The 12,860-nt window shown below is 44.8% G+C and overlaps 1 protein-coding gene across 11 annotated transcripts in view; it reads right to left on the reverse strand.

Moving 5' to 3' along the window:
• The window catches only part of PTAFR (platelet activating factor receptor), a 60,053-nt gene that overhangs the window by 24,727 nt on the left and 22,466 nt on the right, over nt 1-12,860 (reverse strand). For 7 of the 11 annotated variants that reach the window (XM_027864346.1, XM_027864352.1, XM_027864345.1 and 4 more), the window contains one exon: nt 8,607-10,118. The exons of 2 other annotated variants lie outside the window; for them this stretch is intronic. In XM_027864346.1, coding sequence (XP_027720147.1) covers nt 9,040-10,077 — 1,038 coding nt within the window. In that variant the 5' untranslated portion in view covers nt 10,078-10,118 and the 3' untranslated portion in view covers nt 8,607-9,039. Of the gene's footprint in view, nt 1-9; nt 460-1,997; nt 2,241-8,606; nt 10,119-12,860 lie in introns of those variants that run through there. 2 more of the 11 variants (XR_003569292.1, XR_003569290.1) reach the window with 2 other exon arrangements.

The raw sequence follows: 12,860 nt of genomic DNA on the forward strand, positions 1-12,860 counted from the left end.
CAGGGAAAATTCAAGTGTAACCCAAGTTCTAGTGAAGTCTGGGGCAGTTTTCTGAAACTATGCCCAAAGAAAGGCAGATCTCCTCATGAGCTGTAAGATGCTGCACAGTTCTGTCATTGGAGAAGCGACCTCTGGAGATAATTAGAGACAGAGTAAGTCTTCCCTCCCTGATTGATTCTTTTGTGAAGGCAAAGTAGGCCATGTTTTGTCTCAGTTCTTACCTAGCCTTTAACTACTAAATGGGTGTTGCCTCAGACAAACAGACCTGGGAAAGACTTTAGCTTAAAAAGGCCAAGATCTTGCATCCTGGGCCGTCGCCAGTAGTCCTGACCTATGTCTTGCCACTGAACTCTGATGACTCTGGAGGAGAGAACGGGGCTGAAGACTTTGCACAGCTCTGCTACATTTACATACAATTCACTTGCAAGTCAAGACATTGACCTCCCAGAATCATTGGTCCTAGAATGAAAGACAACAAGAGGCCTCTGAGAGAGGAGGTTGAGGGAAGAAAGTACAGACTTTTAAATGTAAACATCTCCTTGGAGCCACAGATGTGTAGGGATCTGGCCCCCAACATTTCTCTTGACTTCTAGTGCTTGCAACCTGAGAGATTGCTAAGAACAAGTTCCCCCTTGGTGAGACTATTCTTTCTTCTTTGGAGATGAGTTTTATCTCACTGCCAAAAGGTCTGTCTACTCCCGTGTATTATTTTGCCTAGTCTAATCTACATGCAGTTATCCCTTCCACATCCATGGGGGTTAGGGGCATGGCACGGCACTCCCACGATCTGGAAAATCCATGTAAAATTTTTTGGCCCTCCCTTCATATCAGAGAAGAAGTCTGAATTTTTTTCTTTTTCTTTTTTGGGGTGTTCACAGTACATTATTGTAAAATTCGAATTGATGTTATACAATACCATACATATATTTTATGCATTTCTGAGTTTCTAAACTTTTTCTGTGTTATCTGCTGACCTTCAAGTATTGTCTGTGGCTTCTGCAAAACTCCCCAAAAAGTCCCATTTAATTTCTTATGCTGACTTGAGATATATTGAAACTGAGATGAGGAAAGTCTTGATGTGGAAGGGATGTCTCAGATTTCTATCTACTACCTACTTCTATGAAGCAGCAATAACTATTTGTGATGGTCTTTTGTGTAAACAGTGTTTAGTGAGAGGCAGCTAAGCTGGTGATAGTAAGCTAATTATTACCTTTCCCTTGAGAGTAGCTGGGGAGAGTGGAATTTATCCTGAACCCCTTGTTATACCCCTAGAAGGTGTGGAAGATAGATATAATTGTAGCCCAATATTCCCCTTGGTGACAGACAATAAAGGAGGAAGCACAAAACTATGGCCCTCTTCTTCCCCACAATGGCAGAAAGCAGATTCTCCACCTTGAAGATGAGGAGGGTCAAATGCTGGACCCCAAATCCCAAATAAGTATCTGTGACACATGTGAGCTGAGGCTTCTAAATCCATCACTGATAGCTGAAGTATATAACAGGTACTTAATAAATGTTGATTGATCTATTTCTCTTCTCTCAGGGCTAAGTGTGCCCCTTTTGGGGGGGGCAGGGAGGGAAGCAATCAGGGTTAAGTGACTCACCCAGGGTCACACAGCTAGGAAGTGTCTAAGGCTTGATTTGAACTCAGGTCCTCCTAACTCTAGGACCAGTGCTCTATCTGCTGTGCCACCTAGCTTCCTCTATAAGCTTCCTGGGATGAGATAAGTCTGATTAACTTTTTCTTGTTGGGGAAGGGGTGAAATGCCCCAGAGACCTTGTGTATGGGGAGAGCCTGAGGAAAAAAGCTTCAGGGGGCAAGATCCTTAAATTCACACCTCCACCTTGATAAGACAAGAAAGTGTAGAAGCTGGCAGATTACACTTCTCTGGGATTTCTCTAGGTTTTGACACCTTGCAGCAACTCTCCTCAGGCAAACCTGGAATTGGGTCCTGCTCATCTAGGGGATTTGTAGGAAGGTTCTTGGACCCACCTACCTCTCTCAGTCCAATCTTGGAGACGTGTGGAAGAGAAGGAGTGGAAGCATGAGGGTTAACTTGTTCTTCCAGCAGGGTTCTCTCCTATTACATTTATGCAGGGAAAGGCTATTATCGAGGAATAGGATGTTAATTCAGTTGCACACAGCTTCCCTGCTCTTGCCTTGGTCATAATGCTGGTCTGATGCTCATAAACCCGAGGCAGGAGCTGGTGACTCCTGTTGCTGGTTCCCCCAACAATACCTAACAATTCCAGGAAGGAGAGAAGGAATAATAACAAAAACTGACATTTACATAGTGCTTTAAAATTTCTAAAATGATTTGCATGCTTTCTCTCCCTTGAATCTCAAAACAACTCTCTGACCTAAGTACTATGATTATTATTATCCCCATTTTACAGATGAGGTAACTGAGGCTCCAGATGATAGTAGGTGACTTTCCAGGCTCACACATGTGCTAGGTTGTTGTTGTTGTTGGTCCTTCGTTCTAGAAGAAGATCAATGACATCACAAGAGGGATGTCCCGACTTGCATGTGAATTGGACATGAGTGGGACAGAGCTGGGCAAAATCGTCAGCCTCACTGTCTTCTCCAGAGTCATCAAAGTCCAGCGGAAAGACAAAAGTCAAGGCAACTGGCGATGGCCCAGGATGCAGTGGGTGACCTTGGCCTTTCTAAATTAAGGTCTTTCCCAGGCCTCAGTTTGTCTGAGGCCACGCCCATTCAATGACTGAGGGCTGGAATGGCTCAATTTACCCTCCCAAAGATATCAGTCTGAGAAGGGAAGACCCTCAGAGTTTCTGGCCAAGAACAGAAAACAATTGCTACTCTGAGATGGGATTAGAACCTAGATCTTCCTGCCTCTAAATCCACTACTTTATCCATTCCAATACAGTGTCTTGTAGCATATGAGACCCCTTATAAGGCTGTTGTGAGGATCAAATGATATAATACATAATATGCTATATAAATGTCAGTCACTGTTATTATAATATAGTTAAGTTTATATGAAGAGGCAGCCTGGCACAGGAGAGAGAATGATGAACTTTCAGTTAGGGAGACTTGAATTTGAATCTGGCTTCAGATACCTACTTAACTATGTGACCTTGGGCAAGTCATTTAACCTCTGTTTGCCTCAGTTTCTTCATCTGTAAAATAGAGATAACAGCACCTACCTCACAGGGTTGTTGTGAGGATCCAGTGAGATAATATATGTAAAATGATTTGCCAACACTAGAGAGTTATAGAAATACAAATTGTTATAATGCCACTCGGCTAGCTCTCCTGCCTAAGCTCTTCTTTCTCTCTCCTTTGGCTTCTGATTTTCCTCAACTTTGCCATGGTGCCTGGGTTGCTATTTCACTCACTCTCACTCACACTTCCTCCTACCAAGCCAACCTGATGGGAATGGGGTCTGAGCCCCTAAAAGGAAAAGACCATGTCTTTGGGATCTGGACACCTAAAAGGAAGAGCCCTGGACTTTCCCACACAGCCCGATCCCTGGCGCCACCCCAGCAAAGCTTGACTATTTAATTAGCTTATTTGACACTCCTTAATCCCACCCAGGCCCCTTTCTCTGTTCCCTCTGGACCACCCCAGGCTACTTGCCACTCCTGGATCCCATCCAGATCCTCCCACAGTCTTTCTATATAAAAGTATTGATCTTGCCCCCATTAAATTGCTCAAATTCTTAAAATCTGGCCTGCTTGTATTGGCGTCACAAATGCACAGACTCACTAGGAGTCTGGCCCCCCTTGTTTTGGTGTCACAAATAAACTAGCTACTTTGACTGAAAGGCTTGAGTGGTTGAATTCTTTTGAGGCAGACTCACACCCTGTACCTTTGAATTTCAGGGTTCCCAGCACCCCAGACCACAACAACGCCTTTCTCTCTTTGGTAAGTTCTTCCCACCGTCTTGGGGAGGGGACCACCCTGGCCAACCTTCATTCCTTTGGGGGCTGTGCTTCCCAGCCCCCACCTCCCACGGGCCCCTTTTCCACATTCTTTGGTGTGCTGTCTACCTTCCTTTGGAATGGAGGCTCCTTGAGGGCAGGAACTGTCTCTTTTTGCTTTCATCCATTTCCCCAGCACTTAATACAGTGCCTGGCATATAGTAATTGCTTGTTGCTCCCTAGCCCCTGTGCCCTGCCATGCCTCATCTTCATGAACACTGACAGGCTAGGCCTTGAAAATTGACTAAACTGTCAACCGGCAGAGATATGGAATCTGGCCTTCCAGTTATATGAGCAAAATTGCAGAGGCAGGAAATCAAAGGACAAATGAGTAGTTCAGTTTGAGGCATAGAACAGGTTAAGGAGAATCCTATGAGATAAGACTGGAAATATAGGGTGGTCCCACATTGTAGGGAGCCATGAATGCCAAGCTAAGTCTTTTGGTCTTGACCACATAAATGGGGGATGAAGGAAAAGGAGTAACAGAGAAGGTTTTTGAGGAATAAAGTGGTAAGATCAGACCTGGGCAATATGATGATTAATCTGGTGACCATGTGCAGACTGGAATTGAAAGAGATCATGCTGGAGAGGCAGAGAAACCTATTTAGGAGGCTTAGCCACAAGGCAAGTTAGGGCCTGAACATAGGTGTGGCCTGTAAGGCTAGTGAGTGACTCATGTCCCAAGGGACTCTGTCCCTGAGCAGATCAAGGGCAAAAGGCATTCTTCTCTTCTGGGTGATGAGTCAACTCTCTTCCCAGTAGACAGTTGTGCTTTGCTGAGAGTTTGGCTGGTACAGACCCCCCTGGGCATCTATGGATTCCAAGGATCCCTGGTGACTTCGGAAGGGTCAAATGAAAAATGGGGATTTCTCTGACCCCCAAACAGACAACTGTTCTGTTAATTCCATCCCAGCCCCACACCCACATTCTTAAACACACACACACACTTATAGGACTAGATTGGGAAGGGGCTAATCAACTGGGGGAACAAGAGCTCAGGAGCTTTCCTAGAGAGGACCCCCCCCCCTTAATCATCATCAACTTTAGATCTGACCATTTCAGTCAGTCTCCAAAGCTCCAGACTGTGCCAGCTGGCCAGCCCAAACACATAGCTAAGCTCTCCGTCCTTGGACGGATAAGTATCCATAAGGAAAAAGTGATTCCTGTTTTGCGTATCAAAAATAGATTTATTTAACATCCAATGCTTACACGACACAGGGCAAAGAAGCAGGGTTCAAAGTAGCAGCAGTACTGAGGATGGTCACAAACTTCTGGAATTCCAGCACGCAGCCCATTTTCCACATGAGTCTGCCAACATGGTTTGGATGCCAATTGTTTAGGGGACCTCCTCTTCTTGCCCCCAACCAGATCTGCCCTGCCTAAGCACACAACCCCACGGCATGGGGTTATGGATTTAGAGATGGAAGGAACCTTCCAGATGTCATCAGATCCAATGTTCTTATTTTAGAAAAGAGTCTCAGAGAGGCAGATATCTTTCCTAGGATCACGCAGCTAGTAGATGTCAGAGGCAGAATTCAAACTCAGGCCTTCAAGTCCAGTGCTCTGTGTGTAGGCCCTGCCTCCTCAGGGCTTAAACTGTGAGGCCCTTCAGAGGAGGGATTGTTCTGTCCTTTGTATCCATATCCCCAATGAGCAGTACAGTACCCAGCACACAGGAGATTCTTAAATGCTTGCTGATTGATTGATTATGATTATTATCCCAGAGGCCATACTGGAACCAGCTCTAATGGGCTGGCTGGCAGACTGTTAAATTTTCTGTGAGAGCATTTATAAGTCAGAAATCAGGGTCTGATTTATGGTTTGGTTGATCATCTCAACTTAAAGTGACGGGGAAAATGTTAATAATGAACATTACACTTAAAAATGTGTCATGTATACATTTTTCTTCCAAAGAGCCAGTTGTTAAACATTTACCAGCACATCCTTGCCAAAAGCTGCCTTTGCAGCTCTGGTTCATAAAGCAGGAAGAGCACAGAATTAAAGAGTTGAAAGAGACATCAATGACCATCTACTCTAAACCAATGACCATACTCTAAACTACTCTAAACTAAGCACTAGGGCGGCAAATCACTAAAGTTTATGTAACTGTTACCAAGGGGTTTTTTTGTTTGTTTGTTTTGTTTTTGTGGCTGATAGGCCTGACAAGAATCATCTAAACTAGGGCAGCTAGGTGGCGCAGTGGATAAAGCACCAGCCCTGAAGTCAGGAGGACCTGAGTTCAAATCCAACCTCAGACCAAACACTTGACACTTACTAGCTGTGTGACCTTCGGCAAGTCACATAACCCCAATTGCCAAAAAAAAAAAAAAAAGAATCATCTAAACTAACCCCTTCATTTTTATAGATGAGGCCCAGAGGGGTAGATTTGCCCAAGGTTATACAGACAGAATTGGAGTTGGGATCTAAAGAGAAGGTGTGACAAAGTGGAAAAAGCCCTAGTTTTAGAATAAAAAAGACCTGGGTTAGAATCCCAGCTCTGCTGCTCAGTACCTGTGTGACCATGGGCAAGTCATTTCCCCTCGCTGGGGATCCATTTCCTCTCCTAAGATCTAAATCCAGCCCTAGACCCAGGACTGGGTCCTCTGGCTCTAAACCCAGTGCTCTTTCCCCTACATTTATTTGGGGAAATCTCATTTGGTTATTATCTGCATACATCTGCCAACTGAATTCAAGAGTGCAAGGCCCATCCTGCTCCCTTGCCCTCAAAACCACACAGCGTTCAGTGTCTGGACGTGGCCCCAGGCAGTGAGGTAGGTGGGAAGCCACGCTTTGGAGGAAGGGCTTCAGAAGCCGTCCCCTGATATGGAAGCGTCTCACACACACACGCACACACATACACACACACACACCACAAACATTGTTCAAGGTCTAGCTGAGGCTGTAGCTGTCCATTTGTTTTGAACCGGCCTTTTAGGTGTGGGCTTCAAAGGGTCAATCCATCCTAGTGGAGGAGAAGGGTGGATTTCCAGTCTCCAACTGCCATATCTGTACCTTTCCTGCCACACTTGCTCTTAAAACGACGACTCTAGAAAGGCCTCTACTTCAGTACCTGGGAAGGAGTCAATGTCACTCACTTCAGTAGGCTGGGGGGACAATTCACTCTTTTGATGCTTTCCATGACTATACTCCTCTGATGCCTTATTGTGGCATGCAGGTGAAACCTGTCTTCACGCATTGGCTGGTTGTTTCAAACTGGAAAGGCTTTGGATGTGGACTCTCGATGGACTGATTATGCATCTGTCGAGTCAGAACTAGCCTGGCTAAGGTTGGAAAGGCACATTACCACAGCATTGGGCACCGGATGTTGAACTTTTGAGGTCACAGTGACTCATGAAACTGTCTATACAAGCATGGAAGGGACTGCAGACTGAGGGAGTAGGAATACCCAGGCAGACAAATTCAAAGATCTTTGGAAGTCTAGAAGCATTGAAGTATGTTTCCACTGGACTTTACGATTTACAAAGTGCTTTCATAGATGTTGTCTCACTTCTGTCGGATGCTCAAAAAATAAATAACAAAAAAACAACCCAACCCTCTAAGGCAGACAGGGCAGGTCTTATTATCTGCATTTACTGAAGACGGGACAAAGGTTAAGTGATTTGCCCAAAGTCACACACAAAAAAATAAAGATGAGACTGGAACATGGATGAAACTGAATTCAAAGTCTATTATTCTGCCCACTATACACTTGATAAATTCTCAACAAATTCTCAACAAATCCTTCTACCTCCAGGACACTGTGCTAGGCTCTATGGGCTTACAGACTAACACTCACAGAGCTCTCCAAATCTATGATTTTGTGACCATAGAGCTCATCTGGTTCAATTCTTTTCCTCATCAGAGTTTGTTAGCTGGGGAGGTTGAGTGACAGTCCCTTCCCTTGAGACATCAGGCCTCCAATGAGGGCGACACAAAGCAGTCAATTCATCATCTTCTCTATCACCAAGGGAAAAACTTCAACTGGGGATGATTCCCAGTCCCTCCTTTTGTCCTGTGGATTCTATCCATCCATTCAACTTAGCCCTTCATAGAACCATGCTTTATGGGAGCTGTCACCCAGAGGATTATGGGATACTTCTATTGCGATGTTGATTCCTCCAGTGGGATGTTGAGGATTCACAGGGAATAATATAGTCATTGAATGGGGGAGGAATCAGACAACTGGGGTTCTGGGTCCAGCCTTGAGTCTGGCATCATCTCATAGAATGGGAGTCATAGAGTCACAGATTTAGTAGCCCCAGAGGTCATCTTGTCTAATTCCCTCATTTTCCAGAGGAGAAAACTAAGGCCTAGAGAGGTTAATTGACTTGCCCAGAATTGTGAAGACCATAAGTAGAAAAGCTGGGATTTGAACCCTGATCCTGTGGCACCAAATCTCGTGTTATTTTCCCTACAGCAGTGGTTTCCAATATTTTTTGTTCCATCAACACACAATAAAATGTGTTGTGAACCCCCACAGTAATTTTATATAATAATTATAATATCCTGCAATTATTTACTGGTTTTTGTTGTTGTTGTTGTTCAGTTGTGTCCAACTCTTTGTGAACCCATTTGGGGTTTTCTTAACAAAAATACTGGAGTGATTTGCCATTTTCTTCTCCAACTCATTTTACAGATGAGGAAATTGAGGCAGAAGGGGTTAAGTGACTTGCCCAAGGTCACACAGCCAGTAAGTAACTCAGATCTTCCTAACTCTAGGTCTGGCACTCTATTTAGCACCATCATACTGAACCCCCAAGGGGCTTGTGAACTGCTAAATGGGAACCACCACACGAGTGCATGCCGATTCTTTAACATGACCTTGGAAGCTGAGGAGAGTAGGATTTCCTAAGAGCAGGCGTATTTTTCTAAGGGAAGACAGAGCAGCCTGTTCAAGCAAGATTTAGATCTTCCCAGCCTGGTTTGGAGAAGTTGTCTCACCTCCGCTCAGACTTGACCTGCAGTTATCCAGAGAAATAAGGCAGAGGGTACTGTCCGGGCTCAGGTGGAGGGCCTTCTCTTTCCTTCCTGGAGCCCAGCATAACCCCTGCAGGGCAATGGGTCTTGACTCTGGGTCAGGGGAGCCATGGCCTAATTGTTCGTGGGATTGATGGCGTAGTTGTTGAGGGGCACGATTACTTCCACACCCGTGTCTGTGGTGACCCGGGAGCATTTGCGACTCCCTTTCATGCTCTGTAACCTCTCTGAAAGGTGTTTTCGGAATTTCTTCGTGAGAAAACAGTAGATGATGGGGTCCAAGACGCAGTTGATGCTCATGAGGCAGAGGGTAACCTGGTGGGCATCATTGATGCGCTGATGGACGCGACTGTTTTCCTTAAAACCCATCTTCAGCTCTGCCAGGGTCCAGGGCAACTGGACGATGTGGTGGGGAACGAAGCAGATGAAGAAGACAGCCATTACGGTGCAGACCATCCAGAGGGCTTTGTGTTTAGCGTTAGCATTGCTCTGGGGCTGGAGGGGCTGAGCCAACAAGGTCCGGATGATAATCACATTGCAGACCAGAATGACAAGAAATACAACGAAGAAGCAAAAGACAATGATGACATGGATGATGAGGACAGGCACACTTCCCTCTTGATAATGTTCAAAGCAGCGGGTGACATTTCCCCCATCGGTCTTCAAGGAAACAACGTTGGTGGAATCCGTTAAGAAGAAATACAAGGCACACCCCACAATCACCACCCAGATGATCAAGGATAGGATGATGCCCCGGCGGCGTGTGGTGGATTGGGCTGCTTTGATGGGGTCTGTCACAGCCTGGAAGCGGTTATAAGTAATGACCCCAAGAAAGGCAACAGAGCAATACGAGTTGATGAAGAAGAGACAGCCTGCCACGTTGCAGAGGAATTTGGGGAGGATCCAGTTGCCAAGATTACAATAATAGACAATCCACAAGGGCAGAGTAACCAAGAAGAGCAGGTCAGCCACCGTCAGGTTGACCATGAAGATCTTGATCTCATTTAATTTCTTGGCAGGGTTGAGGCTGATAAACACCCACAGCACATAACCATTGGAGATGATGCCCAGCACAAAGACGATACCATAGACAATAGGGAAGAGGGTGTATCTGAATTCAGAATCTATCCGGGAGTTCTCTTTATCCATCATTCTGAACAGGAAAGAGGCAGTTGATCAACACTTTTCTGGTCCTAAAAGATGACAGATTATTTCTTATTAAGGATAGTATAAGAAGTTAAAAGTTCAAGTTTTGAATTCTTTTAAATATATGTATATAGATAAAGATATACACACCTGCATACGTGTGTATTATATTTGTGGCCAGCTAAGTAACACGATGGAGAGAGCACTGAGTCTGAAGTCAAGAAGACTCATCTTCCTGAGTTCATATCCAGCCTCATATACTTACTAGCTATGTGACCCTGGGTAAGTCACTCAACCCTGTTTGCCTCAATTCCTCACCTGTAAAATGAGCTGGAGAAGGAAATGGCAAACCACTCCAGTATATTTGCCAAGAAAACCCCAAATGGGGTCATGAAGAGTCAGACACAACTGAAAAATGACTCAACAACAACAAATATATTATATGTAACATTTATTATATATAATATATACAATATTGTATACATAATATATAACATTGTGTATATGTATAGAAACATACTTATATACATACACACAAAAATACATATTCATATGTTTGACTCCAGGGAAGACTCAATGGGTAAGGGAAGTGAAGGAAATACATTCACAAGGAAAAATGGTTTAAAAAAAAAACAGTTATCAGTAAAAAAACTTTTTTTTACTTTTTTTTTTTGTTTGTTTTTTGTCAATTTTTTAAACTGTAAAAAAATGCTGGGAAGATGATTCTGAAATGTTGATGTCACAAGGACAGATGATTTCTCTGAAAAAGAAAAGTGAGTGCTCTCTAAGGAGACCCACATGGCTGAATGGGAAATTCTTTAACAATATAACAATACCTTTTTTTATCAGTCACCTAAAAAATTTTAGATTTTTATCAGTCATCTAAAAAAAGCTGAAGTATGAGGACTGACAAAAGGCCATTGAGATTTGGCAGTTGAGAGACCAGTGGTGACATGGGAGAGAGTTCAATTTCAGCTGAATGCTAAAGTCAGAAGCCAGATTCCACTGTGGGATGGCTAACACAGCTTCAAGGGACTCCTGAGCCCCCACCAATGAGTTTACTTTCAATAGTCAGTCAGTTGACACAGTCATCTCAAAGCAAAGGAATTACTGAATGAGGAGTGCCCGGGGCACACTATTCCACAAATATACTGGAGATCAGTGGGAAGAGTGAGCATACACATCACCCATCACAGAGATCCACACCCAGGAAATGGATGTGGCCAGGACAACACCTTCTCCTACTATTCTCTCTGACCCCATTTCCTGGGTGGGACAAAAATTTTCCTCTCTCACTCCTCTCCTTTAACCTTTCTAATCTCTTTCGCCTCCTCATTCATTCTGCCTTCCCAATATGAGAAAGAAGAAGAAAAGATAGGAGCAGTCACCTAGGCAAGCCCAGCAGTTGGGACAATGGGTGGTTAAGATGTTTATGTATCAGGAAAACATCTTTTCATTTCATTCCAAGGCATCAATCAGCCTTAAAGGTACACGAGAAGTCCTAACATTGGGTTGAGGAGCAAGAAGTAGAAAAACACAACGGGGAAATGACATTTCCTAGCAAAAAAAACTAAGGCCCAGAAAGATGAGGTTACTTGTCCCCCGTCACACAGATAGTAAAAGAAATGGGGCAAGAACTCCGATCTGCTGACTCAGGCCTGGGTTCCTGCCATAACCTCGAGTTTGTCTCCTTTTCTATCTCAGATAGAACTAACTCTTCAGAGGGGCGCTCCCACAAAGGGCATTCACTTCCCTCCTTGGAGGAACTAGGCAAGGAAACTGGAAGGGGGTGACGAGGGAAGCATGAATCAGTGGTGACTTGGCCCTGGAAAACATTGCTAAATGGATCAGTATTGGGGAAGGAAGAGTAGGCAGAGGCAAGGGTGTGGTACACAGCTTGTTTTGGAGAAGTTGGCAGTTTTGCAAATTCTCCCTTCTCTAAAAGTCACTTTCCTATGTTTTGTCTTCTAGTAAATAACTAGCAGCCTGATCCTCCCTGGCAACTGGACCTAGCTGCTCTTTCTTCTAAGGGTGAATACGATCCAATGTGTCCTACTGCGGCCTCTGTTCTAGAGCTCCTTCCTGCCTGCGATCCTGTCCAAGGTACACACATGCACACGTGCACACACACACAGACACACCACCCTGCCATGTACCACATACACACATAAACCACCCCGCCATGTACCACATACACACATAAACCACCCCGCCATGCATACATACACACACACACACTACCCTGCCATGCACACACACACACAACACCCCACCATGCACACACATACATACACACACTACCCCCCATGCGCACACACACACACCACCCCACCATGCACACACATACATATACACACTACCCCGCCATGCACACACACACACACCACCCCACCATGCACACACATACATACACACACTACCCCCCATGCACACACACACACACACCACCCCGCCATGCACACACACACACACACACACACCACTCCACCATGCACACACACATGTCACATATGCCACCAATCAGCCCCTGCACCAAGTGATGGACATTTGCTGCCTAACTTCTGTACATACCCACAAACAAACTCAGTCTGCCACATGGCAACTTTACACATGGCATAGACTGGCAAAGCTGGAAGGGAACTTAAAACAAAGCATTTTAGAGCTGGAAGTGGCCTTAGAACATAGCATGACAGAGCTGTGAGAACCCTTATAACACAAGATGTCAGAGTTGGGAGGATCCTTAGAACACAGAATGTCAGAGCTGGGAGGAGCCTTAGAACACAGAATGT

Source organism: Vombatus ursinus, unplaced genomic scaffold, assembly GCF_900497805.2.
Source record: "Vombatus ursinus unplaced genomic scaffold, bare-nosed wombat genome assembly UNPS02014775.1, whole genome shotgun sequence".
Classification (NCBI taxonomy): Eukaryota; Metazoa; Chordata; class Mammalia; order Diprotodontia; family Vombatidae; genus Vombatus; species Vombatus ursinus.